We start from the raw sequence: 23,786 nt of genomic DNA, 5'->3' as shown, positions 1-23,786 counted from the left end.
CGGAATAGGCTCCGCCCACAGTTTCACCCTGTTCGAAGGCGCACCGATCATTTCTTTACCTTGAAACAATTTATAAACAGCGCCGCTCCTTCTTACGTTCCGCGTTCTCCTTGAGGCACAGGAACGGGGAACCCACGAGTGACCCAACAGTGGTATCTCAGGTCTACAGAGAACACTATGAAGGTCTATATTCAGCCCCAGCGTCCTCGTCACATCCACTATTGTCGAGGCGTAACTGCGAAAAGCCTCTAACCGACTTAGATTTCACGGTGGAGGACATTCGTCAACTCTTACACAAGATCAACTCATTCTGATCGTTGGGGCCCGACGAGGTCCATCCGAGGATCCTGAATGAAACGTCGTCCACACTGGCAAATCATTTGCACCTGGTGTTTCGTCAGTCGCTGGACAAAGGCTGCCTCCCTTCTGCTTGGAAGGAAGCGATTGTCACGCAAATCTTCGAGCATTACCCCTTTTTGTGAGCCTCTTCCATTTCTCCGGCTTTCTGTGTCCACCACACTTCACGGTAGGCTTGCACGCTCACCTTCACTTGGCGTCTAATAATTCGTCGCATCAAGATATGTTCAGGGCCGGCTGGGATATATCTCCGAGTTTCAAGCGGTGCCACCGTTTGGTCTGATATCCAGTGCTTGATTGAGCTTGGTGGTGCCGTGCCAAAGGTAATCTTTGCAGTACTGTGCGAATAAATGGCGAGCTTGTCCCAGTATGAATTCATATATGATGGAGCATTTGGAAGAGACTAGAAGATTTTGCTAAATTCGGCTAACATCCGGATCTGACATTCTCTCAATTGCCAGGCGTTTCGGCTGCAGCTTACGCGATCCTAGAAAACGTAAGGAAGTAACAACTCCGGACGAGCGCGTGATCTGAACCCACAAGTGTGTTCCAAAACTACCGACAGTCAGTTATTGATCCACGCCATCGGTAACTGATGGTAATGTGGTTTGTGGCCGGCACGCCGTTGGAGGAAACCATGTGGCCAGACTTCGGCTATTTCGGAAGTTAGTACTGCATAAAAGCAGTCTGCGATCAACACACAAGAAGCAATCGTTACCCATTGTCCGTATGTACCGAGTCCAATTCATGTCGACCTCTTAACTGAGCCTCAGATACGCTGAGCCTTCCACTTGTGCATTCAAATCTCCGGGAACCACCACGAAGTCTGCTTTTAGCTCGCCTCAACAGGGCATTCAGGGCGTCATAAAACCGGTCTTTGGAGGCGTCGAAGCTACAGTCAGTTAGAGCCTAGGCAGACATGATAAACAGACATCTCTCAGCTTCCTGCTTGTGAGACTGCTTCACAGACGTTGTCAGACGAACCATACAGAGGCGACTAGTAACAGGTATCCAAGCAAGTAAGGATACTTCCGCCCGGTGACTTAAGGCCATACCAAGCCCAGCACATCCTGCCGCAGCAGCTTCTGGATCACCAGAACTGCATAACCGGAAGCGAGTGGAGACTGATGGGGCGGTCAGCTCTTGAATTATTGTTTCTGAAACACGGCGAACATTAACATAAAGCAAGTCCAGTGTGAGAGCAAGAGCAGCTTGTTGTCCTGCTTGCTCCAGAGCGCAGACATTGAATACGACAAGACAGACTGGGTGTCGAGGCATGAAGATTGATTTGGAGATACCTGAGGATGACGCAAAAACGATGCACGACGAACAGAGTCAGCAGTCCTAAGTGCTGGGCCTGCAAGGAGAGTTATCAATGGGGTGGGAAGAGGGGGAAGAAAAAGTATGTGAGGGAGAAAGAAGGTAGGCGTCAGCAGTAACCCGTTTTCGCTTACCCGCCCTGCTGTATGCCGTGAGCAAGTGAAGCTCTGCAGCTGAATGATTCTCCTGGTTTGGATGAATCGCGCCCGAATCGCCTCCGGATCGTCACCAAGGTGATTTCAGTCGCTCTCTGCTCGGTGAACAATACCATCACTGTGGACATGGCCTTACCATTCCCACATGCAAAAAAGGAGAGTTTAACTCCAATTACGGGCCCATTATTACTGTGTCGGACCTAGAAACACTACACGTTTCCAACTCACTAGCACGGTTCCCTCAGATGCTCTCTTCTCACTACTTTCGTTCTGGAAAGAGATGTATAGACGCGAGTTTCGGCCTATTTATTGTACAAGTTGACCTGTCAAGAGCGCTTGACAGAGTAGACCATGGTCTGTTGTCGTGAATGCTGCGACATGATGAAATCCGTGCAACTCTACTGAACTACACCCACGATTTAGGATGTGGTGGATTGTCACGAGTCGCCCGGTGTCTTTTGTATCTGGTGTACGGAACATTCGCCGATCTACTCTAAACATCCACCGTATATTCATCCATTCATTTCTATCTTCTTTACAGTCATTGATCACACAATGGACGATGGCGTAAAAAACCATCCTGTAGTGAGTGCTCGTGAATTCAAACTCGGTACAGTCCTTTCTCGGAAATGGGCCATCGACTTCTCTGGAAAGTAAGTTTTTCCAGATCATCATTTTTCTCTACAGTAGATCGAAGTCCTCTGGGCAAAGTAGTGGTTCTGCTGCTCTGTCCGAATTGCATCCTCCTGGTTACGTAGACCGATCGTTTCCTGCCGGTCCAGTAAAGGACTCGGATTCACAGCTTGTCGTGCAGCGTAGCTGGAACATCGCACTCGGCCCTTTGCGTCAGATACCTATGAACTTATTCATAATGTGGATATGTGGAAACTCAATCTCCATCTTCCCACTGATGTCGGTGATTATGCTGTTCCATCGACCAATTCAGGCCCTCCTCTCTTGTCAGTCAAGTGAGTTTGCTTGGTTGCGGTGCTCTCCTGAGCGCGCACGACCTCATTACTCTTGGTGATATTATTGTTTCAAATTGTTTATACGAGTAGAATATATTTGGTAGGATCGTTTTTTGAACGCATGCCCGTCACCATTTGTACTCCAAACTAATCTGCTTTGCGTTTATCGCTTGAGAACTTATGTACCCAGCACAATCCTACTTTTCTCACACATATTGCCGTATTTTAGCTTAGTATTATCAAAACGAAAGCAATTATACTTGACTTTTACCGAACATATATGCACGTGTGGTCAGGAAGGCACGCATCTGTTGGGTTAAGAGGGAGTGCAAGACTTACAGGGTCAAGGTATACCCCGTACATTTACAAGCACTTTATTGCGGAATTCACCGTTTATTATTTACCACAAAGTGCTCCTTAATATCATTGAACCTCCCAAGCCTTATGTCTAGATATGTGATGATATTAGATAGGATTCCGATTGAAGTGGTAAGTTCTATCACACCCTGAAAAAAATTCCTATAAGCACCCTCCCATATGTGAATTATGACTGACTAGGAACGCCAGAGACGGTTACTTCCAGAGGGAAGTCAAGAGGAATCGTCTATGCCCTCCAACAATGCTCTCTTTTGGGTGAAGAAGCGTACCATGTTTCATTTTGGGAGCGAGATGGCTCAGTGGTCAGAGCGCAAATTTTCTGACCGAAAGATCTTTGGTCCAAACCTGACCTCTACTTCTCGAATTGCTCTGCCTAGGCTTGGGCAACCTGATAATATCCCACCCCTCGTGCTTCCTCCGGGTGGCACATCAGCTAGGTACCGAAAGAGTGTCATAGCCAAACGATTTTTTCGTTTTGAAGCACTTCGGACCATTCATTGTTTGCATTCACCCATAGCTTTCACCTCAATAACCTTGAACGGTGTGAGAGTACTCATTAACCTCGTCTCTTCCGTCAAACGAATATCATAAGTAAAACTACTGTCCCGGTGCACGGAAAGATTGAGTCAAGCGACGTGCAATAGGACCTGGCGTCGCATTTTTCTTTATTGCGGGAGCACAAATCCGCCGTCATTTACGCAGCACGTTTGTTTGTTAATTTATTCCAATTCAGTCAATTTGCATATCTTAACTCGCGCCCGATGGCTTGTGTCTTACAACTGACTGCTGTTGGGATGATTTCACTTCTTAAACTTGCAACATGTGCAATTCACACATGTGTTGGTCGGAGTAATCCAACGAAGGTAGCAGCTAGGACAGTGTTTCTAACGCGCCCTGTCACCAGAGTGAGTGAGTCCGTCCGATGACTGGTTAGGCGATTAAAACTGACTTACCACTCGAAAACCAAATGCCCAAAGCTTGGCCAGACTGACCTATTCCCTGGCGATATTTGTACAAGTCGACTGAGACTAACCGCCTTCTCATCGACCAGTTATGGAATTTCCCGTGGTAATGCGACATGTCATGTACTTCTATTCGAGATGGAGAGATAATCTACATAAGTGATTAGTAATGCTTCACTTTATCTGATACACGTTTCACTGGTTTTTCTATCGATTTTCGTCTCTTTGCTAGCCTTTAGTTTGATCGAAGGAGATCAAGCTCCACTTCAGTGCGCAGTGTACGTGTTGGGCAATCTGGTCACTATTGGTCTGGCAATGTATAAATGTCATACGATGGGTTTATTACCAACCTATTCTTCAGACTGGTTGGCTTTCGTAGAACCTCCTACGGTAAGCGATGTTGATACTTCCAAACTGAATCCGTGATTCCTTTGTTCTTGTGTACGGCACTAATGAATGGAATGAGCCGACATGCTTGTATCGTAATGAGGCACTGTTACTGCTCGAGTTGTTTCCAACCACCCAATCCCTCCGTTGCGAGCAAACATGGCCAAGTCTACCAGTTATCCTCACCTATGATACACTTTCATACGCAACATACCTCAACGGATTCAGCGCGAAGCTACTGACCGGAAGGCCTCTAGTTCGAACCCGACCATGGCTTTTCGATTGCTCTGCCTAAGTATTGACAGCCAGGCGGTGTCTCCGCCCTGCTGTTTATTTTGAGTTGTGTTACAGTCGTGCACCGAAACAGGGACTCAACTGAACCACACCGGCAGTCGACGCTCGTGGCCAAACCTTTGAGTGTTCAAACTACTATCGGGAAGGTATTGGGTTCGAGACTCTCTGGAGTTCCGTAGAATGCATACTACCGAAGAACCCCAATAAGGATGAAACAGCTGCACAGTGCTTCTAAGCTTTTCAGCAACGATTGGTCTTACGTGACGAAATCTCCACTAAAACTCCTCATTTTTTTACGCCGGTGTGGCTCAGATTCCCGGTATCCGACCACACCTCGTGCTAGCGTACTATACGGGATCTCGATCAGGTGGAGTTGGCAAGTCCAACACCATCAGGAAACAGAATAGAAGTCAGTCCTTGAGGGATAGGAGAGATGTCGATTCCGGCATAATGCTGCCGGAAATACCTCGCTTTCTTGTCTACTCATGACAACGACTGCCAATGTTGAGTATTCCAATGCCTGCATGTAGGCATCAGACCACTCAGTGACCTTTCAGAAATGTTCATTCCTGTCCGACTTGCACCTTCTTCTGCTTCCACATGTCTGTTTGGGTGGTCTGAACTGACGGTCTAGCTCCATCGCTGATACTCTAGTCCAAGTGAGAGACACTCAACGATGCGTTTCCATTAATCGACAACAGACATGATTTTAAAACCATGTTTTGGAAACCGGGAACATCTTATCAAACAGTGTTTGCACGTGCCGAAGATTACCGAAGTCCGGCGGTTTCTAAATGGTGATTGCGATACTCGAATCTCATGATGTTGCACATTACGTGGGTGGATAAAACAGCTCTAAAGTATTGCCAAAGGACCTACCACGTTGCGGGCTAGTAATATGGTTGGGGTTATCCTTGGCAAGGGAACCGAAATATCTGATAGATACCTCTCCCGTTAGCTGATCCAATCCGTAGTCGAACATTGGTTGGGGTTCGTAGTTTCCTTCAACGGATTTTTGCAGGCAATAAGGCTAGTCAGGTGGAGAATAGACACCACCAAGTGGTTCATACAAGTTACTGGCGATGTCGGCGCACCAACTGTAGTTTTACTCCCGGCTCGCTTATTACAGGCACTTTCGCTCGGGCAGCTTTCAAGACCCGATATTGTGTTTGAGCTCACCACAGTGCACTGTTCAGCTGCTTGGGAGCGCCGTCAATCCGAAGGGCTTCTTTCTTCTGTCCGTTCAGTGTAGGGACTCGAACGAAGTACTTTATTCCATCCCTTTGTCGCCTAGGGTGTGGGGTCCACACAGGTTGAAGGAAGCGTGACTGTCATTGGGTCTGTTTCCACTCTAGAATGCGTCGAAATGTGATATTCAGTAGAATAGCCAGCGTGTCTGACTTCCCTTATCGGGGGCTTGTTTCGAACAGAGTGTTGCCGTTTAAGACAGCGGTGTGTCATGTATTTTCCACGTTTTTTTAAATAAGCGAGCGCTGCATGCATTTCTGCATGTCTGACTACACGACCATCTTTCTAATTTCAGAATGCCGAATGGTCAGCTGGCGGACCCGTGATATGATTTTGCCTCATGAAGAAACGCTCTTCCTGGTCTATGTGATTTGAATTGTTCTTACTTGTTTGATGCTCAGCTATAATGTACGATCCATGTGTTATCAGTTTTTTTAAGATTCCCGGTTGCTGGGTTGCGAATATCTGTTGATGTGGTCTAGCTGGGAGTGATAATCGGTCGCGGTATAGCCTAACAATTTAGGACATTTTATCCTTGGGACATACTAGGTTTCAGGACAGCTAAGTGCTGAGACGTGAAATCCCGGACCCGTTGTTATCATATGGTGACCCCTGCGATGAGGAAATTTTGGTGGCGTGGGAATCTCCTCTTTGTTCAGTAAATTGGTCCTCTATCTCATGAGTGTGTGCTTCTATTCATGAGATTTTATTACACCCTCAGGAGAGGGCAGTGTAGTAGGCTTTTCATTTTATTTGACATTCCATCCTGTAAAGGTTGTACAATATTGCTTTTTGTTGTTTATCGTCGGTACCGGCCACTTCGAACAAATAGCATGTGTCGTGAGCTAGGGTACTTACAAAAGCAATTGCGACGGGGCACAGGTACGGATTTTTTTCCAAATAACGGGGGGGGGGATAGGGAGTTCTTCATGCCAGACTGCTGGGAATCTCCTCTTTGTTCAGTAAATTGGTCCTCTATCTCATGAGTGTGTGCTTCTATTCATGAGATTTTATTACACCCTCAGGAGAGGGCAGTGTAGTAGGCTTTTCATTTTATTTGACATTCCATCCTGTAAAGGTTGTACAATATTGCTTTTTGTTGTTTATCGTCGGTACCGGCCACTTCGAACAAATAGCATGTGTCGTGAGCTAGGGTACTTACAAAAGCAATTGCGACGGGGCACAGGTACGGATTTTTTTCCAAATAAGGGGGGGGGGATAGGGAGTTCTTCATGCCAGACTGCTTTTAGAAGCGATACTCTGGAACAAAAAGATCCCGACTGACCTACCATTATTTTCAGATTTTACCTGTGGCGCAGCCCTTTGTGTTTCCGCAGAACAAAGTGGCTAGATTCAGTAACGTTTTTGTTTAGATGGGACCCTGAGAAGGAAATTGGGATTCATGACAAGAAAGATATCAAGGTGGGTTTCTCGAAAGTCGTAAGACCTAAGCTTGTAACACAGTTGATATGAAGAAACCGGTTCATATGAAATGTTAGCAGGAAGACTCCCGAGAACCCATGAAAGGACATTCTTTTCAGCCCCAATGCGTGTCATTCACAGGCCGGTTAGTAGTCAGAGGAGTTAAAAGGCAGGCTTCTCATGCAAAGCTAAGTACGTTGGTGTAACACTGTTCAAGCAAGTGCCGGAAGATCTGACAACTGGACACCTCATGTACATGGCGACGGGTCCTGCATCTGTTATTATGTCTCCTATATATGTCTGAGGAAAATTAAAACCCTACGGCTCATTCAATATGTTCTAGAGTATTGCCAATACTGGGCTCCTTTAGCATACTGGTCTATAGGGCCCGGGTTTATGTGCTTGAAAAACTTGCAAAGATGCGTTTGAAACAGAAACAAAATGGACATCCTGCAATAAGCGCCTTCCGTTCGGTTCGTTCGATGTACAGCGATCCACTTGTGACCAACCCTTGTGACTACGAACCCTCTAGTAATGCCACCCACTCAGAAATTCATTGTTGAGAAAAAACATTACCTTGATCAATCACACCACCAACACGTGAACACGCTAGCCAGGTGTGCGATTTCACTAACGTCCAGCCTATACTGGACGAGTGACCAGCTTGTATCGTTTGCTGTCATCTCAGATTAATCCTCTAGGGTTTTTTGTAGAACTTTGCTAATACATTATAACCGTGTTGTGTTTAGGCATCGTACCCCTGATTGCTACTGTGATCAATTTCACAATACCAGATGATACCGCAGCGACCACACTCGCTTGTTTCTCGTCAGGCACAATTGTCAGTCTATCTTGTGAGATTTCTGTGTAGCCTAACACCACAGACGGGTGCATGGAAGGTGAGGAGGCTGTAAAAATCTGCACGCATGGCTTCAAAGCAATGAGACTTTCCGCTGACTTGGTCCGTCGGCTAACACTACACCAGTGTGATCCCTGTATGAGCTCTGTTTCATCTTTGTTGCTACGCTATCACCAAGATCTTGAAGGCCAAACTTAACCGCAAATCAGGACGCTATTTGTAAAACAGTACTAGTCTCAGTTTCCATCCCTATCATTTTATATTCATCCAGGCGGACGGCCACGTAAACTAAGACTGTGCAAATGAAAAAAGGTCGGTCGTTGACCACAGCTACGCTTGTACAACACATAAAAAACAAGTTAAGGCAAAAGGAATCAAATAACTATAACTGAAACCAAATATGTGGCGCTGTTTGATATACAACCTCCGTTACGTCTAATGTCGGCGCCCCAGCGAACGGTGCAGCTGTCGGTCAGGTGGCACTTGAGTTATTCGCCGATCTCCAACGAATTCAACAGATGCAGAGTGCTCGGACCACAAAGCAAGCATAAATTCCAGGCGGACCGATCAGCCTAATGACTAACCAGCACCCAAACAGCCAATCGTGCTGCGGATATTATACACTCAATGGAAGCTATACGAGCGCAAGCAGAAGTGAAAAATCTCCCATCTAATCGAGCTCTGGCGACTTCTCTTTGTATGGAGCCATCAGCTCCGTTTGTAGCGTAGGCACATGCCTTAAGAAGCTCAAGTTCTGAGGCCGGACTCGTTCGTAGAGCAAGAATAACTGGCATTATTATCCTTGCGGGCGATACGAACGCCAAAATAGGTCATCCGAACTCCTCGGAATCACATTAGTTCCTCGTAAGTGAGCAAGAAACATGTCAATCCATCAGTCGTCTCCGGAAAACTACCATAGCTCGGCGGTATGGATTTGAGGTAGCCCAACTACTCTCCGAAGTAATCGAAAACTGTACTGCTAACGAGCAGGACAACATGTAAAAGGGTTTATGACAACGGCGTTCAAAGCATTTTGTCCGACTTCTTCGATATGATCAAATGACCACTGAATATCGTCGAAGTCGCTAGTCCCGATTACTGCCAGGAAATTCACACTAACAGGCGGCGAGTTTGAAGGCGCATGCAAATCCCTCAGGCGCCAAATAATGAAAAGACCGAAAGCTCAAGAGGTGGAGAAGCTTTTTGTCATCGAAAATAGCCACTTGATACGATAGACTGACCAGGGGAAGATTACCAGTGAAGCGACAAGTTAAAAGACTGCTCAGTGATTCATTCGCACGGTCGCCGATTGGAAAGATCGGCCGAGCGCTTTGGCGGAAAGTTTAACTGACCTCTTGCAACATAGCCCATAGAGAAAGTGGGTGCGGGTGAGTGGGATTTAAACTTCAATGGCTCATCAGAAGAGATAAAGTAGGAACTGTACCCGCCGAAGCATGATTAAGCCTCAGGATCAGACGGTCTGTATTCAGCCCTCTTCAAAGGGGAAAACCTCAGACGATCTGATCACTGAAAACTTACTGATGCTATATAGAGGAGAAAGAAATTGTGCGCGAGATGGGACACATCAACAATCACCCCTACCTCCAGCAAAGGTACGTGAACATTCAGTTCTGTTTTTCAGCTCACAAACCGTGCACCGAAGTGCAATGGTCCCAGCTCGTACAACTCCGTTCACCGAGTATCATCAGAAAAAGGGAATGATAGCCACGCGTTAGATTCGACGGCCCAGTCAGTTCACTTACATCAACTACTTCTGTTTATCCGGTGATCTCAACGCCTGTGACTGCGGGAGTATTTTCGATTCCCAAGGTGGTGGAGGCAAGTGAGCAAGACGCAATCAGAATATCGATTCACGCGAACACTGGAAGGCGTCGTATGATTATCCTAATAGCCATGGTCTCGAAGATTCTCTCTGATATAATCCTTCGAAGTTTGACTGAACAAAGAGAGGGAGATCCGCGCAAACCAAGCCGGGTCCCATCCTATAAGAGGGCTAATTGATTGCATATTCACTCCACGCCAGATGCAGGGACTGCAGCGCTGTTTTAAGCGACCAAAATGATCGTTCTAGTCGTCTTTCCGCGCAAACCATCTGTGCTGCGCAGATGTCTAGCGTCTGAACGACAGTACCTCCGCTCTTGTGCTTCTAGCTGGTATTCCTGCTAGGCACCGAAAGTGTTAAAGCTGAACGATAGTTTTTGTCTTGTCACATTGTTCCTAAAACCCTTCGGTCAGCGACAAGCCTCATTTTGGGACTATCATTAACTACAGAGGTTCACGGACTCGGCGCCAGAGCAGGTGAAGAAGTTCATTTCACACGGGACCAGATGATGATAAGAAAAATGAATACGGAAGACTGATTACGACGAGATTTAACACACTAATCAAGGTCGGAATGACATCGCCCATATGAGACGACAGTTAGTTGCGAAGCAACCAGGTCGAATCAGTGATGTCCACGTGCCAATTAGCCGAAAACAATGGCCATGAAATTGAGGTAGAAGACCCCGAGACGTTCAAAGACAAGCATGTAATGAGACAATCAGTTGGCAGTGACCAGTGTCGTCGGATGTTACAGGCTTTTCAGTAAGTCAGCAGAGCAGTCACGCAAGCTGGCCACAACATCATTGGAAAAGCTGCGTAGGATTTGGGTCACCTGGTCACGACAGAGTGATAAGAACGCTGAAAAAGAAGGGTGAAAAATGGGAAGTTGACAGGATATATGGATGTCGGTAGATGTACTGGAACTGCGAACGACATGCGAGAATAGAACCAACCTGGGTGCCGCAACAGGGTAGCCACACAGCCGAGAGCGTGCTCACGCAGAAGCTGAGATTTGGGGTTTTCGGCCGCCTGTTTGATGCGAACGAGCAGATCCTTCAACTCCAGTTCAACGAGCGGCTTTCCAGTTTTCTCCACGCTGACAACCAGTTGGCTGCTCTGTTCAGGCGTTAATCTGGTTGAGAAGAATGTACAGTGATGAATAATCTACATGGCAAAACAAAACGAAGGAGGATCAGGTTGCTTGATCTCTGCAAACGCAACCATGAAATGGGTGCATATATGCATGAATGATGGATCGTCGGATTCAATATTGTAAACTCATCCACGAACAATCATCTGGTTTTCTTCCGTCTCCGTTATCCTTTTGAAGGCTGTTAGGTTACTTGCACATTGTTTTTGCATCGGTTTTCAGGTCTTCCCAAACTCATATTCCGAATTCTAGTATGCCAGTATTCCAGAACAAGGCCAAAACGAATTGTTGATAGCTCGACTGGGCACAAAAAGGCGAGCAGGGGCAACACAATCGGTCACACGCTCAACAAGTGACTACCTGGAACGCCGTCGCGTTACTGCCCTAAAGTTCCACTTTTGAGAAGTATCATTCGTTAGTGAACAATATGGAACAGATACCAATGTCACTGGTACGCCAACGCTGTAAGGCCAGTATGCAGCGCTCGAAGTTTGCGGTAAGGTAAAGAATCTATTCTACTGACGAGGGAAGGCACCTATCTACCTAATAAACGGGAAAAGGAGTGCGCACTCACTTGGCCATGATTCCAAGGACACTGGCCAGACTGGCCGCTTGCACACGTCGACTGCTGTGGGAGAGTACGAAGTTCAATAGCTGGATAGTCTCTGCGAACCGTTTCACTGGAAGAGAGGGATAGAGTGTTGATAAGCAGATAGCGTTCAGCAACGTAGGAAACATTTGTTGCGCACTTATGGGTAGTCTTCTACTAAATACCAGTAAGCGGAGCGGTCTTCAGCCAACGGAAATGAGATATCTTCGAGCCTTTGATAAGTGTTTCAGAACTATGGATCGTGTGGGCTATTGCCAGCGGAGCCGCAAAAACACAAGGCAAAGTCAAATAAGGAAAGATAATCATTCGGCTGTGGCATCCTTGCAATGCGTAGCTTCCGTGAAACTCGTGAAAAAACATAAGGACTTAGATACTGCCTGGTTATACAAGCCTAGACAGGATAAATCGAGAAGCCAAAATTGGGTAAGAAGCAGGGAACTTCCGGTGCGAAGTTTCACACCTTAACGACCGAGCTATTTGGATCTACCTCGAGTTCGAAAACAAGTGATCGGTTGTGCGTCGGTTACCTTAACTGAAGCACGGAATCATCGGTGTTAAGCAATGGTGTTCTCCTGTCGAGGATAAACTCAGAAATATCGGTTGCTGTTGTGATCCGTTGAGTTTAGAACCACTGGAAAGTATGTGTGGATGGTCAGGGCTGCTGGTCGAAATGGTCCGGCGAAAAGATAGCTGACCATCAATGATCTCCAAAACCGAATGACAGTTACAGTCAGCTGCGCAATCGAGATCCGCATCATGTGTGTTTCAATCAATTGCATGATTCGAAGGGAGATGTGTGTGGGAGAACAAATTGTCAGGCGGCCTTCATACGGAGGTGGTCTCCGTATCCTGACGCTAAATGACCATTGTGGAAGGCCAGTCTCTCTTAAAAAGAATCTGTCTGGAATAAGAGATTGAACGAAACACGCAGACGGTGCACTACCGAGCAAACTCTGGTGGACGAGTTTCTGTGAATTCTATGGGCCGTAGTGTATTCCACAACGTTTTCCAACGCGTGGGGTGCTCTGGAATTCCCTTGAGAAATACCACCGCTACGGAATCCAACGGTATCCCAAATACCGATAAGATACTCCAGTTGAAGGCAGTTCAGTCCGAGGGTGAAAAATTTCACCCGCTACAAGTTAGTCCATGCGTCCGAACATACGCTTAGACATGACTGCATGCACTGCACTGAAAAATCGATTTCCGCTTTTTTCCTCCCACCATTGCGCACGTGTTCAAGTTGATGTCAAGGTGGAAATGTCTTAAAATCTAAATTAGAATATACAACTCCTCCAACCCACTACAAGAATCAACCCATCTGACAGCTTGCGTCATCAGCAGTGCGCGTGTTCTCACTCGAATAGAAAAGGTGTGATGTGAATGACCTCTTACACCTAGTCGACCACCTACACTATCAGGATGGAATGAATACCGGTTACACACCAACATCAACGATGTTTCTAAACTTTGCTCCACAGATTTCTCATGCGGACCAGACCGACCGACAATCAGTTCGTAATAGAGGCAGACGGAAAAATGATTCGAAATTTTTCAGTAGCTCTAAGAAGCAATCAAAATTCTGAGAGAGTCCGGAATACGGACTTCCCGGTCAGTTAGTCGGCACTTTCACGTTCTTAGCGATTATACCGACCTTCGCCACTTGATGTGGACGACCTGATGGAGAAGAGGAGTCACTCAGGTTGAGCCGCTTTGAATCATGTAGGGATAAGTAATGAGCATACTGCTCACGATGTGAGCTATCTACCGAGCTCGTTCCTGTGGTGCGTCGGAGATTTCGAAGGGTGGGGGATCGCTTAGCTGTAGCACCTTAACTGCTATGTCATTCGAAGGAAGCACGAGGGTCGGGATAATGCCACGTTTCCCAAGCCTAGACAGGGGAAGCTGAGAGGCAGAGGTCGGGTTCGAACCGCGGACCTTCCGGTCAGTAAATTCGCGCCCTTACAACTGAGCCATCTCGCCCCAGGTGAGGGATATTCTCATCCTGACATCAACCCTAGCACCAAAAACACATGGTCTACGTCGCTGGATGTTGTGTACATATATGTACGCACGCATCACTTTTCAGTATTGAGGAATTTAGTGAAGATAAGGTTCTCAGGACACTTAGTGGGGAACCACAGCTGTTCCTTGGGGAAGGAAGCATGACGGCGATAGACGAGAGTTCTATCACAAGCGAACTATTTCTGGACACGAAATTTTCAGATCACATGAGTATAAATGATTAAAAGGAAGGAGAATTGATGGAAAAACGAACTCAGAAGAAAACGGCGATAATCTAGGAGGACGAAGAATGTTGTTGAAACTTACGATGCTCATCAATACGTCTCATTGGCCACAAAATTCCGACAGCACGAACGGCCAATTCGAGTTCGGAGTCGCTCAACTCAGTGTTAAGCTTAAAAGAAACACAGAGGAGAAAGGAAGAATGAAAAAGAGGGAAAATGTGACAACGGTAGTTAGCGTTACCGAATATAGATTAATGAATCCACGATGACATAGCCACACATAAATTCATGTCACGCATTGGTCATTGCGTGGTGACGTCAGCAGAGTGACCTTAGTTGCTGCCTACAGTAGGACTGGCAAGAGACAACTGCGTTTTACCTTCACACACCGATTTATACGCTCCATCCCGTTGACAGGTCTGACGACCACATTTTCTTCCAGACGCGCGCATCAGTCTTCGGTTCTTAGCACTCAGCTTATTCAAATGTTTGGTGGCTGAAAACGCACGCTGCGGCAGAAGAGCATGTGACTCTCGCTAGGCTTGGCTGGGGATACTGCGATTTACGGCTGAAGACCAATTTCCATGTCGTTCATAAAGCAAGCTTCTAGAAAGATTGTCTGATGAGTTTTTGAAGTGTGAATGCCTCGGATAGCTGTAGCAGACTGGCATTAGCTGTCTCTCTTACTGTACTCGAGTTTAAGCTATCCAACTCTGTGCTTCTATGGAACCTGGCCCTGGGATGTAGGATAATTAAGAAAATCAATATTCTCAGCATTTGTTGGCGTGTATCTACCATCGGTCTGATGCTGAAAGACAAGAACGTACCACCAACGTCTTCGCGTGGTCTCCATGCTTTCCACGCTTAGACCACTGCGGGACAATGAGAAGGAAGAGACTGGACAGACGGTCCACCGATTCACCATCTGCAGTGTTCTGTTCGGCTACGCCCACGTCATCAATGCGCAAGGCATCTTTGCTCGAAGCTTCCGCAAACGAAGCCAACGAGAGGAAGGCCTCAGCACGATAACCCGGTCCAATAGCCTCGGCTCGCTTGACACGCGTCTCCCGAACTAGAGCGCACCAAAGCTTGATTAACAAAAGGAACGCGAAATTGAGACCTGGATGATTTTTGCACTCAAAGGAAGAATTACGGTGGTCATTAGTGTATCATCACAAAACCTTATTTCTTCTCGCGATAAACGTCGTGGTGACCCCTATTATTGTGGCGAACCGTGCAGATAACACCGCCCACCGAACCTACCTGTTGTACAACCGCTTCGTGCGAAGGAGCACTGGCCAAACCACGTTCTCTAGCATATACGGCCAAGAGACGACCAGCCCGAAGGAGACAGGTCTATAAAGGAAAGGAAATAAACCGACATTATCGCTAGTTCTTGGTGACGGTTTCTTTTCAGTGGAAATCTTATATGAAGTTAGCTTACCTTCCCAGGCCAGGGTTTGCTATTTGTCAGTCCCTGGGCGATGAGTTGTACTAGTGAAAGCCATGCATGAACGGTCCACTCATGATCATCCCCGATTCCCTTGGCTTTGCCACCTGCGGTCTCTTCCTCGTCCTGCTCAGCGGTTTCAGTTGTCCCACCCCCAGCTGTGGGGGCTGCATCCTCACTCAATCCAATAGGTTCGTTCTCGGAACCGGCAGGACAAGGACGCTGTTGTTCCGTCCGAGCACGATTAGTTGTAGAATTGGATACCGGTTGTCCAATAAGTTGTGCAGCTAAATGTAGAACGGCCAGTGCAGCTTGGGTATGCACAGTCCAACTAGGACAATCCAACAACGCGTCACGTATTAGCTGGGTGCAATGCTCGAGCAAGGGGCTGTGCAGGAAACTCGTGACGACACTGCAGGACGAGGAAGAAAACAACTTGAGCGCAGTCGCTGGATTGGACTGCCAGAAGAGTTGTCCGGTGCAAGAAGATGCAGTGGTCGTGGGAATTTTGGCCAGCAGCTCCTCCCAGGTTTCTTGCCAAAGCGGACGCAGCGGTTCGAAATCATCAGTCGTGTCTGTGTCCCGTGTGGTGGTGGTGGTGGAGTTGTTTGCGTCCAACGAATGAGCCAATGTGTAGTCAACTTTGGTGTCCACTGAGTTGGATCCTTCTGGTTCGGGCTGAGTAAAAAAAAGAAATGCGGCATAAACAAGGACAGCCATGTAAAGGTTCGCAATCTTCATGTAAACAATTCAATGGAAAACATTTACCTGACGGTTCAGAAATATGAGGGGCAACGTGATTCCCGCGTGAGCATACAGCAAGTCCGGACAATGATGGGCAACTGCATGTAAGACGCGGGCACAAGCCCAGTGGTTGACAGAGAGCGAAGAGGAACCAGTCGTGCAGGTGACGGGCTCTGGATGTAAGTACCAGGTGCGAACACGGTTGAATAGTTTGGCAACACTAGTTTCCTAAAAATATGGAGAGAACGGGAGAGTGGAGAATATTAGCGAGTAGATGTTTTGTAAGGACCCAAGGAGGAGATGTTGATTATTTCAAGTTCTCAGCTACTGTTGATCTTCCACTTGAGATGAACCAGTGGTTAAGGGGCGAACTTACTAGAGGAGGGGTTCGTGGTTCGAAACAGATGTATGTATCTCGACTGCTTCTGTCTAGGCTTAGAGAGACTGGTAAAATCTCGACCTTGATGCTTCCTTCGGGTGGCATGATAGCTAGACACCGGAAGGACGCTACAAATGGACCATTTTTATCGACCTTCCATTTGTTGTGGCCATCTTTGTAACCTAAACAGCAGTACCGGACATAGGACAGTACCTAAGATAAATTTACATCCCCTAAGGTTGGCAAGAGAGGATTTACACCTCCGTTCACATATATTTCATCGAGAAATGGATCCGCACACCATCAGACGATTGGGAATCACGAGGATAACATTTGACTTCAGTCTTGTATACATGAACAAACACGATAGAGGACGGCAAGGTTTCATCTGTGCATTGGGCACCAGAACACTAATGAACACTCCCGGAAGTTAGATGGACACTTCTGGCCAAATAAAACAGGAGTGTTAAAGCTACAGAGGAATGAAGGCCGACCGAAGGGTTGAAAGCAGAATAAATGGAACGATGGCAGTGAAAAACGTACAACTAGCAACACTTACTTTCGCGAATCTCAGCAAACTGGCTAAAGTACGAGCCATTTCAACCTGCACTGCCTTTCCAGCCGAATCCCAATTCCTACAAGCACCAGGAAGTGCGGACAGCAATGCAGCCAAAAGTTTCCCAGTATGGGGGACCAGCGATGCGAATCCACCACCGCCACTGACTGGATTAGCAGCACCGACGACAATATTGCGGGAAGAGGCAGTTCCTGTCCCCGGAACTGCTGCACGTACCGGACTAGTTTGCAGCAGCGATGTCCCATGCTTTTGACTTACACCCCGGCAACAACGATGAGGAGCTGGATGGCCGTCAGACTCATGGACGGAGGCCGGAGTTGAATCGAGTGGTCCACAACTTGGTGGCGTGGGAGGAGTTGGGCCAAGCACCGAGGATGGTGGCGAGGAATGTGTGGAGTTGCACGGAGATGGATGAAGAGGATGATGTGGAGATCCACTGGGACTTTCATCTGGTGAGGAAAAATAAGTGAGATCAGGACTTATATGGTATACATGACTACAGTATATTGTCTTTATTGCTTTCACCAGTAAACCTGGATAAACTGCAGATGGATCGGCCAGATCTGTGTGTGTGTGATACTTCCTGGAAGCCTGAGAAGGAGTCAGGTGAAGCCTCTAACTACTGTGCCCATCACAGCTATGCGCCATGTACGCAGCAGTGCGACAGGTACCGGAGTTTGACGAACTCTATTAATCGGTTCACCTGTTAACATGAGGACTAGGTTTGATTCCCCTAGTCTTGAAGTAGTATCTCATTTTGCACATAGGAAGTGCATGCTGCATTTCAATAAGTATGATTCAAGAAAAGCGGAGCACGCTGTCTGTGAATGGACATTCCGAGAGGATTCCATTCCCCGAGGTGATGGTGGTCTACAAAGAAGACTCAGATGATATGCTGTTGAAGAAGAGCGACGGAGGGCAGCCATGCCAGACATCACTGGATGAAGTGGACTGAGTGGGAAGTTCGCTGTAGACACGTGCGCTCCAACGAAACTAGCTACATAAGGCCTCTATCAGAGACGAGGGTTTACAAGGGATGCCTTTCGGTCCTAAGAACTCATGCAATCTGTGATGAAAGGCGCAATAAGAAACCGAACTGCAACCAGGAAAAAAGAAAATTCGATGGCAGTGTGAGATGGGTGGCGCTACATTCGGTCCAAGTACGAGCTAACCACACTGCTAATCAGCCGCTCGTAGTTTTCAACTACTAGCGAGTTCGGATCTCCCTGGGGATTCGTGAGATGCGCAATGCTGATGGTGACTCATTAAGATGAGGCAGTTTAACCCGTTCAGCTGTAAAACCCTTCCGGTGCCTAGCTGGCATGCCACCCCGAGGGAGCACGAGGGTTGGGATACTGCCAGGTTGCCCAAGCTTAGACAGGGGAAGTCGAGTGGCAGAGGTCGGGTTCGAACCACGAACCTTCCGGTCAGTAAATTCGCGCTCTAATCACTTGGGCCATCTCGTCCCAGTCTAACAGTGCTTCTCAGATTACTTCAGATTACAGGACAAAATTTCGATTGAAAAACGATCGGTGTTGGTCGTCGGAAGGAATTGCACAGTTCACACGCTTGTCACGAATCGATGAACATGGAATGCTGTATTCATGGTTGGCAAATGTGAATCCTCTGAGGTACTACCTGGAAAGACGGGATATTACAGTGAGACAAAAAGCAAGCGAAGTCAAAAGGCTCCTAGAAGATGAACAAAAGGGAGGTGGTGAATAGAGGTTCACATCAGAGGTATCTCCTACTTACTTCCAATATGCTCCGGCTCGTTCGCTGATCCGGGACCAAACACCGAACAGCGAGCACAGCACACGTTGGCTCGGTTGAAGGCGGCCGATGCAGCCATCGCACTGGCGTTGGCTGCGGCTAAATGGCTAATGAATACGCACGCGGCTGTCGCGACAGAAGCCGCCTCACGTGTGCCCGTTAGACGACCGCCGCCGCCAGAATTACTTGCTCCCACAGTGACCGTGCCTGCCCCGCCACCGGCTCGAATAAGCTCAGTGAAAGGGACGATAAGGCGCGAGAGGCAAACGTCGTCAATGAGGCGAACACACTGAAAGGTTAAATAAAACATATGGCGAAACTGCAGATACAGACACAATAGTCGTTCGAAAAATTACAGATGATAAGAAGCGCCGTTAGCCTTACAAAAGCCGTATTTGCGGAACTTTCATTCCGCGTATGTTGAACTGGAAACCGAACAAAACATAGCGAAATACACTTATTTGCGAACCAATCTGGTTTAGACGGAAGACTCACCTGGAACCCAGATGAAGCTCTCGCTCGTGATGTTTTTATGAGTGGTGTATTACGTATACACATGTATTGCGAAATCTAGAACATAGTACCAACTTAAAGATGAGGCGGCCTGGTGCAGCACATTCAGTTGCTTAAAAACATAACAAACGAGAGATTTAGCTGGGTTCCAAACCGAATTGGTGTGCAAAAGAGTGTATTTCGCTTAATTGGAAAAAAGTTTGGAACCGATTGAGAAGTCATCATTTCAGAAGAGCTTGGTAAACAATCGGTAGTTTTTATTTGGGCAACGTTTCGCTTTTGACACAAAAGCTTTATCAGGCCAAGTGAACAGGTCGCCAAATTGGCCAGGTTATAAGGCAGACGGGAAACCAATCAGTAAGTCCTCTTCACACTAGATCAGTGTTGAGTGTCAATTAACGGCTCTTGTTGACTAGTATGGGTGCCCAAAGAAAAGCTACCGATTGTTTACCAAGCTCTTCTGAAGTGATGTATTTCGCTTAGTTCGCGCAATTCGGGTTCAAGTAGAACATAACTTTGACAGAAACTTGGGGATTGCGCCACCTGATGAGCCCCAAGAAGGCGAAATCGGTCGTGGGCTGCCAGTTTTCAGCAACCTTGTGAGTAGTGTACTGCGAACGAAACACAGTTAATATGTAACAAATGGTCGACCAGTTTTAGAACGCGGTTGTATCGACTTGTGTACAATTACTTAGTCTACCCGATATTTTCCTGGCTTATAGTTCAACATTATCTTGGGAGGACCTGTCGAAAACATGTGTCCGCTTACCAAACGTAGCACCTCGGCCATTTGAATCTCCTTGTTGTTTGTTGCGCAGGTGGGTAACAGGCTGGAGGCCATCGAGTTTGCAACCGTTATAGCCGATGCACCAGTCGAAACACCGGTGGACGTTGTTGTCGCGTGAAGTTGGTGCAAGTGGTGAATAGGTTGGCGCATAAGACTGGCGACGAGCGATGGATGAACGGAAGACATTGTGTGCAGACCCGCGAGCACGAGTTGAGGTAGCGCAGGTCGTAAGGCCGATGGGCGAGCGGTACGAGCAGCCGCCAGCAGTAGCTCAAGGGCCAAACGACGAGATTCACTGGGTAAATGTGAGGCACGTCCAGCACCTTTGACAGGATCCGGTTCGGATACGGACGTCAAAGACCATGGGGCACGATCGATGATAACAGGCAACAGACCAGGAAGTAATCCGGCAGCGGCTTCACGCGAACATGGATTCTCCAGGACACGAATTACGAGCTACAGACAGAGAGAAGTAATTGCGTGGTAGCGAGCCCGACCGATGTGTTGCGGAATAAGGGGGAAAACACTCAGGTGCACCCAACTAACCTTTTGCACTGCTATTGCAGCCTCCTCCGGAGGAGTTAAGCCAGAAGAGGTGTGCTCCGAAATGGAGGACCCAGTCGTTCCATACTCATCACACAGACCCAACAGACCTGAGAGTAGGGCAGGAAGATGTCCAGCGAGTCGTCGATCGGCTGACGGATGGTGGGTCAAATTAGCAATGGCCAAGCAACACGCGTCCCTTAGACACGCACTCTGCGTCCCTGTAATTCCAGCCCGGTTGGTGGTCGAGGGTCCGCTAGCTGGGGTGGACGCATCTGAAGAGCTTTGTTGACCAGGGCTAGCGCCGCTGGTTCCCCCGGTGGTCACACTGACCGTGTTGAATCCAAGTTGGGTTTTTATTTCACATATAATCGCATTGAAGTGAGCCTCAATCTGTTTAAAGGTACCAGAAACGCTCGGATTAGTGGTGAGGAAGGCGTTCAGGTCAAAGAAAAACGAAAAGATATGGGAAAATCTCCGGATCAGAGGGTAGCCAAGTCATAAAACAATATGATACGGAGAAAGTTGACGAGACGCCAACGTTTGAACTAGCCAGCGGCCACATGAACAGATGCTGAAGAGAACCGTGGCTTAAAGCTGAGAAGGGTGTTCATGTTCCGGATGGTGTCAAACCCTTTGGCGGAGAAACAGACTGCCTAAATAACTCTCGGGTAGCGACCAAACCTCCATGTGTGTTTCAAGAATTTAAAGGAAATACTCGACTATGAGGACTTTACGGGTCGTCATCTAAAAGGTGAACAAACATCTAGGCAGGTCGATGTGAACGGAAAAAGGGGTTCCTGGAGACAGTTCTCTGCCGAGAGCCGCCTGGAGATTCACTATTCAATAGAATCCCGCCCAATTCATCAATCGAACTGATGGTTTTTCAGTGTCTAACCGGCTTGTTGGTGTACCTCGTTGACCCGATTCTCATAGCCATCTGTAGCATTGCGCTCTGTTTGCATCTGCGCAGTTGTGGTGTTCTCTTTGAACGTTTAGTCTCCGAAGACGGAGATGTTTACATGGCATAAATAAACTATTCGAACAGGTAAATCTTTTCAGCGATTCGTTTGATCACCCGAAACTGGAGTCAGTTGATGGCTCTTCCACGATGCAAAGAAAGACTTGTCACAAGGGACAATCTATACGATTGTAAAGGATGCCATTCGTTTAATTTGAGGTATCTTAGCATATAACATACTTTGTTATTATTTGCTTACTAACACCTGCTTTAGATGCAATGTTTTTTGAAGCTACTCAAACCCAAAGTTAACCAGGAGTCGCTAAATTTCCGACCTTCGATATCTGGTGCACTTCGTACACGGCCGTGGGTGTCACGTGAGTAGCGACTGAGAAGTCAGCGGTCGAAATTTCGCTTAATGAACCACTGAGAGTACGAGCTGTTTTCCATTATTCGGTAGCTGGTGCACTGCCAGCTGCCTCTAAAAGCGTAAGGTCCCTTCGTTTGACTTTCATTAGCGTCCGTACTTCCCTCCTCCAAATGTCCATTCCTTGTCTAATACTGACTGATCCCCAAGTCATGTTTCACTGACTGTACGTCGTTTACTCTACCCTGTTCTTGTCACTAGACCCGTTTACCGATTGTTGCTCAGCAGCAGATTCGTATTCATAACGACATCATTCTCCCTATCGAAAAATCATTGTGTGACAAGGGATAAGAACCTTGTGGAGCCTAGGGAATCTAGAATGCTAGGACACCCACGAGAGATAAAACATCAACCGGAAACACTCATAACAATAATGATTCAGTTGTAACACCATTTCTGTGCCTAGCTGCCATGCCATTCGAACGAAGCACAAGGGCTGGGATACTGCCACGTTTCCCAAGCCTAAACAAGAGAAGTCGCGATGCAGAGGTCGAGTTCAAACCACGGACCTTTCGGTTAGTAAATTCCCGCTCTAACCACCGGGTCATCTCACCCTCTATCTGTCTGAAGAGTAAAATCCCACACTTTCTGCAGCGTTCACAGTGGAGATTCTACTGAAAAGCAGATATGAGGCACTAGTACTATCCGAAAAAAGAATCGGGCACTTACCATTTCGGAAGACAAGCCGTGTAGTGAGCCAGAGCTGCAAAGTCCGGATGACTGTTGTTGCTGAGAAGTAGGTCCAACTGTTGACGACGATGACGAGGAAGCTGCTTGTGAGTAAGCCAGACCAATCGAAGACGATGAGTTCGCCGCCGCCGAAGAAGATGGAGCCACCAAACTCGAAGCATACGACACCAAACCGATCCACACATTCTCCACTGCTTGCCGCAATTTGGGACGAGCGTGGTCGAAGCGGCGGACGAAAATGCGCGGTACAAGGCGCGGCAGAGCCGGAGCCAACGCACGACCAAGGCGGCGAACAAGACCTGCATAGGTCACACTGGCGGCCAAGCAGCAGCCCACATTGGTTGCAGCATTCGAGCCAGCGAGTGCACGAGTGTTGGGTGGCGGAGCAATAGCCAATACAATCAATGACAAGGCCAAATCAGGACGCCCAATTTGCTGGGCTAGGTTGCACAACTCACTGTAGACTGGTGAACCTTGTCTGAACAGGAGGTATGGGAAAAATCCGAGAGTGACAATCGTACTAAAAGTCAAAGTTGGCAGGATTTTTTCGCAGGCGCGTCAAAATTTGTATGATTGCGAAAAAGTGCAGGAGGGCTCTAGGTCCTACTCAACAGACTTGCCTGTGAGCAGTCCGCGAAGGACTTTGGCCGAATCAGAACCAAAGGTCTGAGTAGAGTGAATCTGAATTCAATGGCAAGTGGATCTCAAATAGCGTACGAAGGGGATTCAAGAGAACAA

General features: G+C 47.4%; 2 protein-coding genes across 2 annotated transcripts in view; one reads left to right on the top strand and one right to left on the bottom strand.

The window, feature by feature from the left end:
* Positions 1–958: 958 nt before the first annotated feature.
* T265_06274 (hypothetical protein) lies at positions 959–8,642 on the top strand (the record flags this gene model as incomplete). Its single annotated transcript, XM_009171494.1, has 5 exons — positions 959–1,022; positions 2,374–2,485; positions 2,520–2,800; positions 4,373–4,530; positions 8,622–8,642. 5 exons carry the CDS (start codon positions 959–961, stop codon positions 8,640–8,642), a joined length of 636 nt encoding a protein of 211 aa, XP_009169758.1.
* A 2,045-nt stretch (positions 8,643–10,687) lies between these two features.
* Positions 10,688–23,786, bottom strand: part of T265_06273 (hypothetical protein) — a gene marked incomplete at both ends in the record, with an annotated part of 38,841 nt that continues 25,742 nt past the window's right edge. Inside the window, 13 exons of the mRNA XM_009171493.1 lie at positions 10,688–11,053; positions 11,149–11,327; positions 11,920–12,025; positions 14,287–14,374; positions 15,032–15,292; positions 15,468–15,560; positions 15,649–16,332; positions 16,423–16,626; positions 17,337–17,803; positions 19,110–19,416; positions 20,410–20,883; positions 20,974–21,363; positions 23,028–23,526. Of these exons, the coding sequence (XP_009169757.1) occupies positions 10,944–11,053; positions 11,149–11,327; positions 11,920–12,025; positions 14,287–14,374; positions 15,032–15,292; positions 15,468–15,560; positions 15,649–16,332; positions 16,423–16,626; positions 17,337–17,803; positions 19,110–19,416; positions 20,410–20,883; positions 20,974–21,363; positions 23,028–23,526 (3,862 nt within the window). The remainder of the gene's footprint in view (positions 11,054–11,148; positions 11,328–11,919; positions 12,026–14,286; positions 14,375–15,031; positions 15,293–15,467; positions 15,561–15,648; positions 16,333–16,422; positions 16,627–17,336; positions 17,804–19,109; positions 19,417–20,409; positions 20,884–20,973; positions 21,364–23,027; positions 23,527–23,786) is intronic.

This window comes from Opisthorchis viverrini (genome assembly GCF_000715545.1).
Source record: "Opisthorchis viverrini unplaced genomic scaffold opera_v5_131, whole genome shotgun sequence".
In the NCBI taxonomy this organism is placed as follows: domain Eukaryota; kingdom Metazoa; phylum Platyhelminthes; class Trematoda; order Opisthorchiida; family Opisthorchiidae; genus Opisthorchis; species Opisthorchis viverrini.
This window is presented reverse-complemented; position numbering and strand designations above follow the sequence as displayed.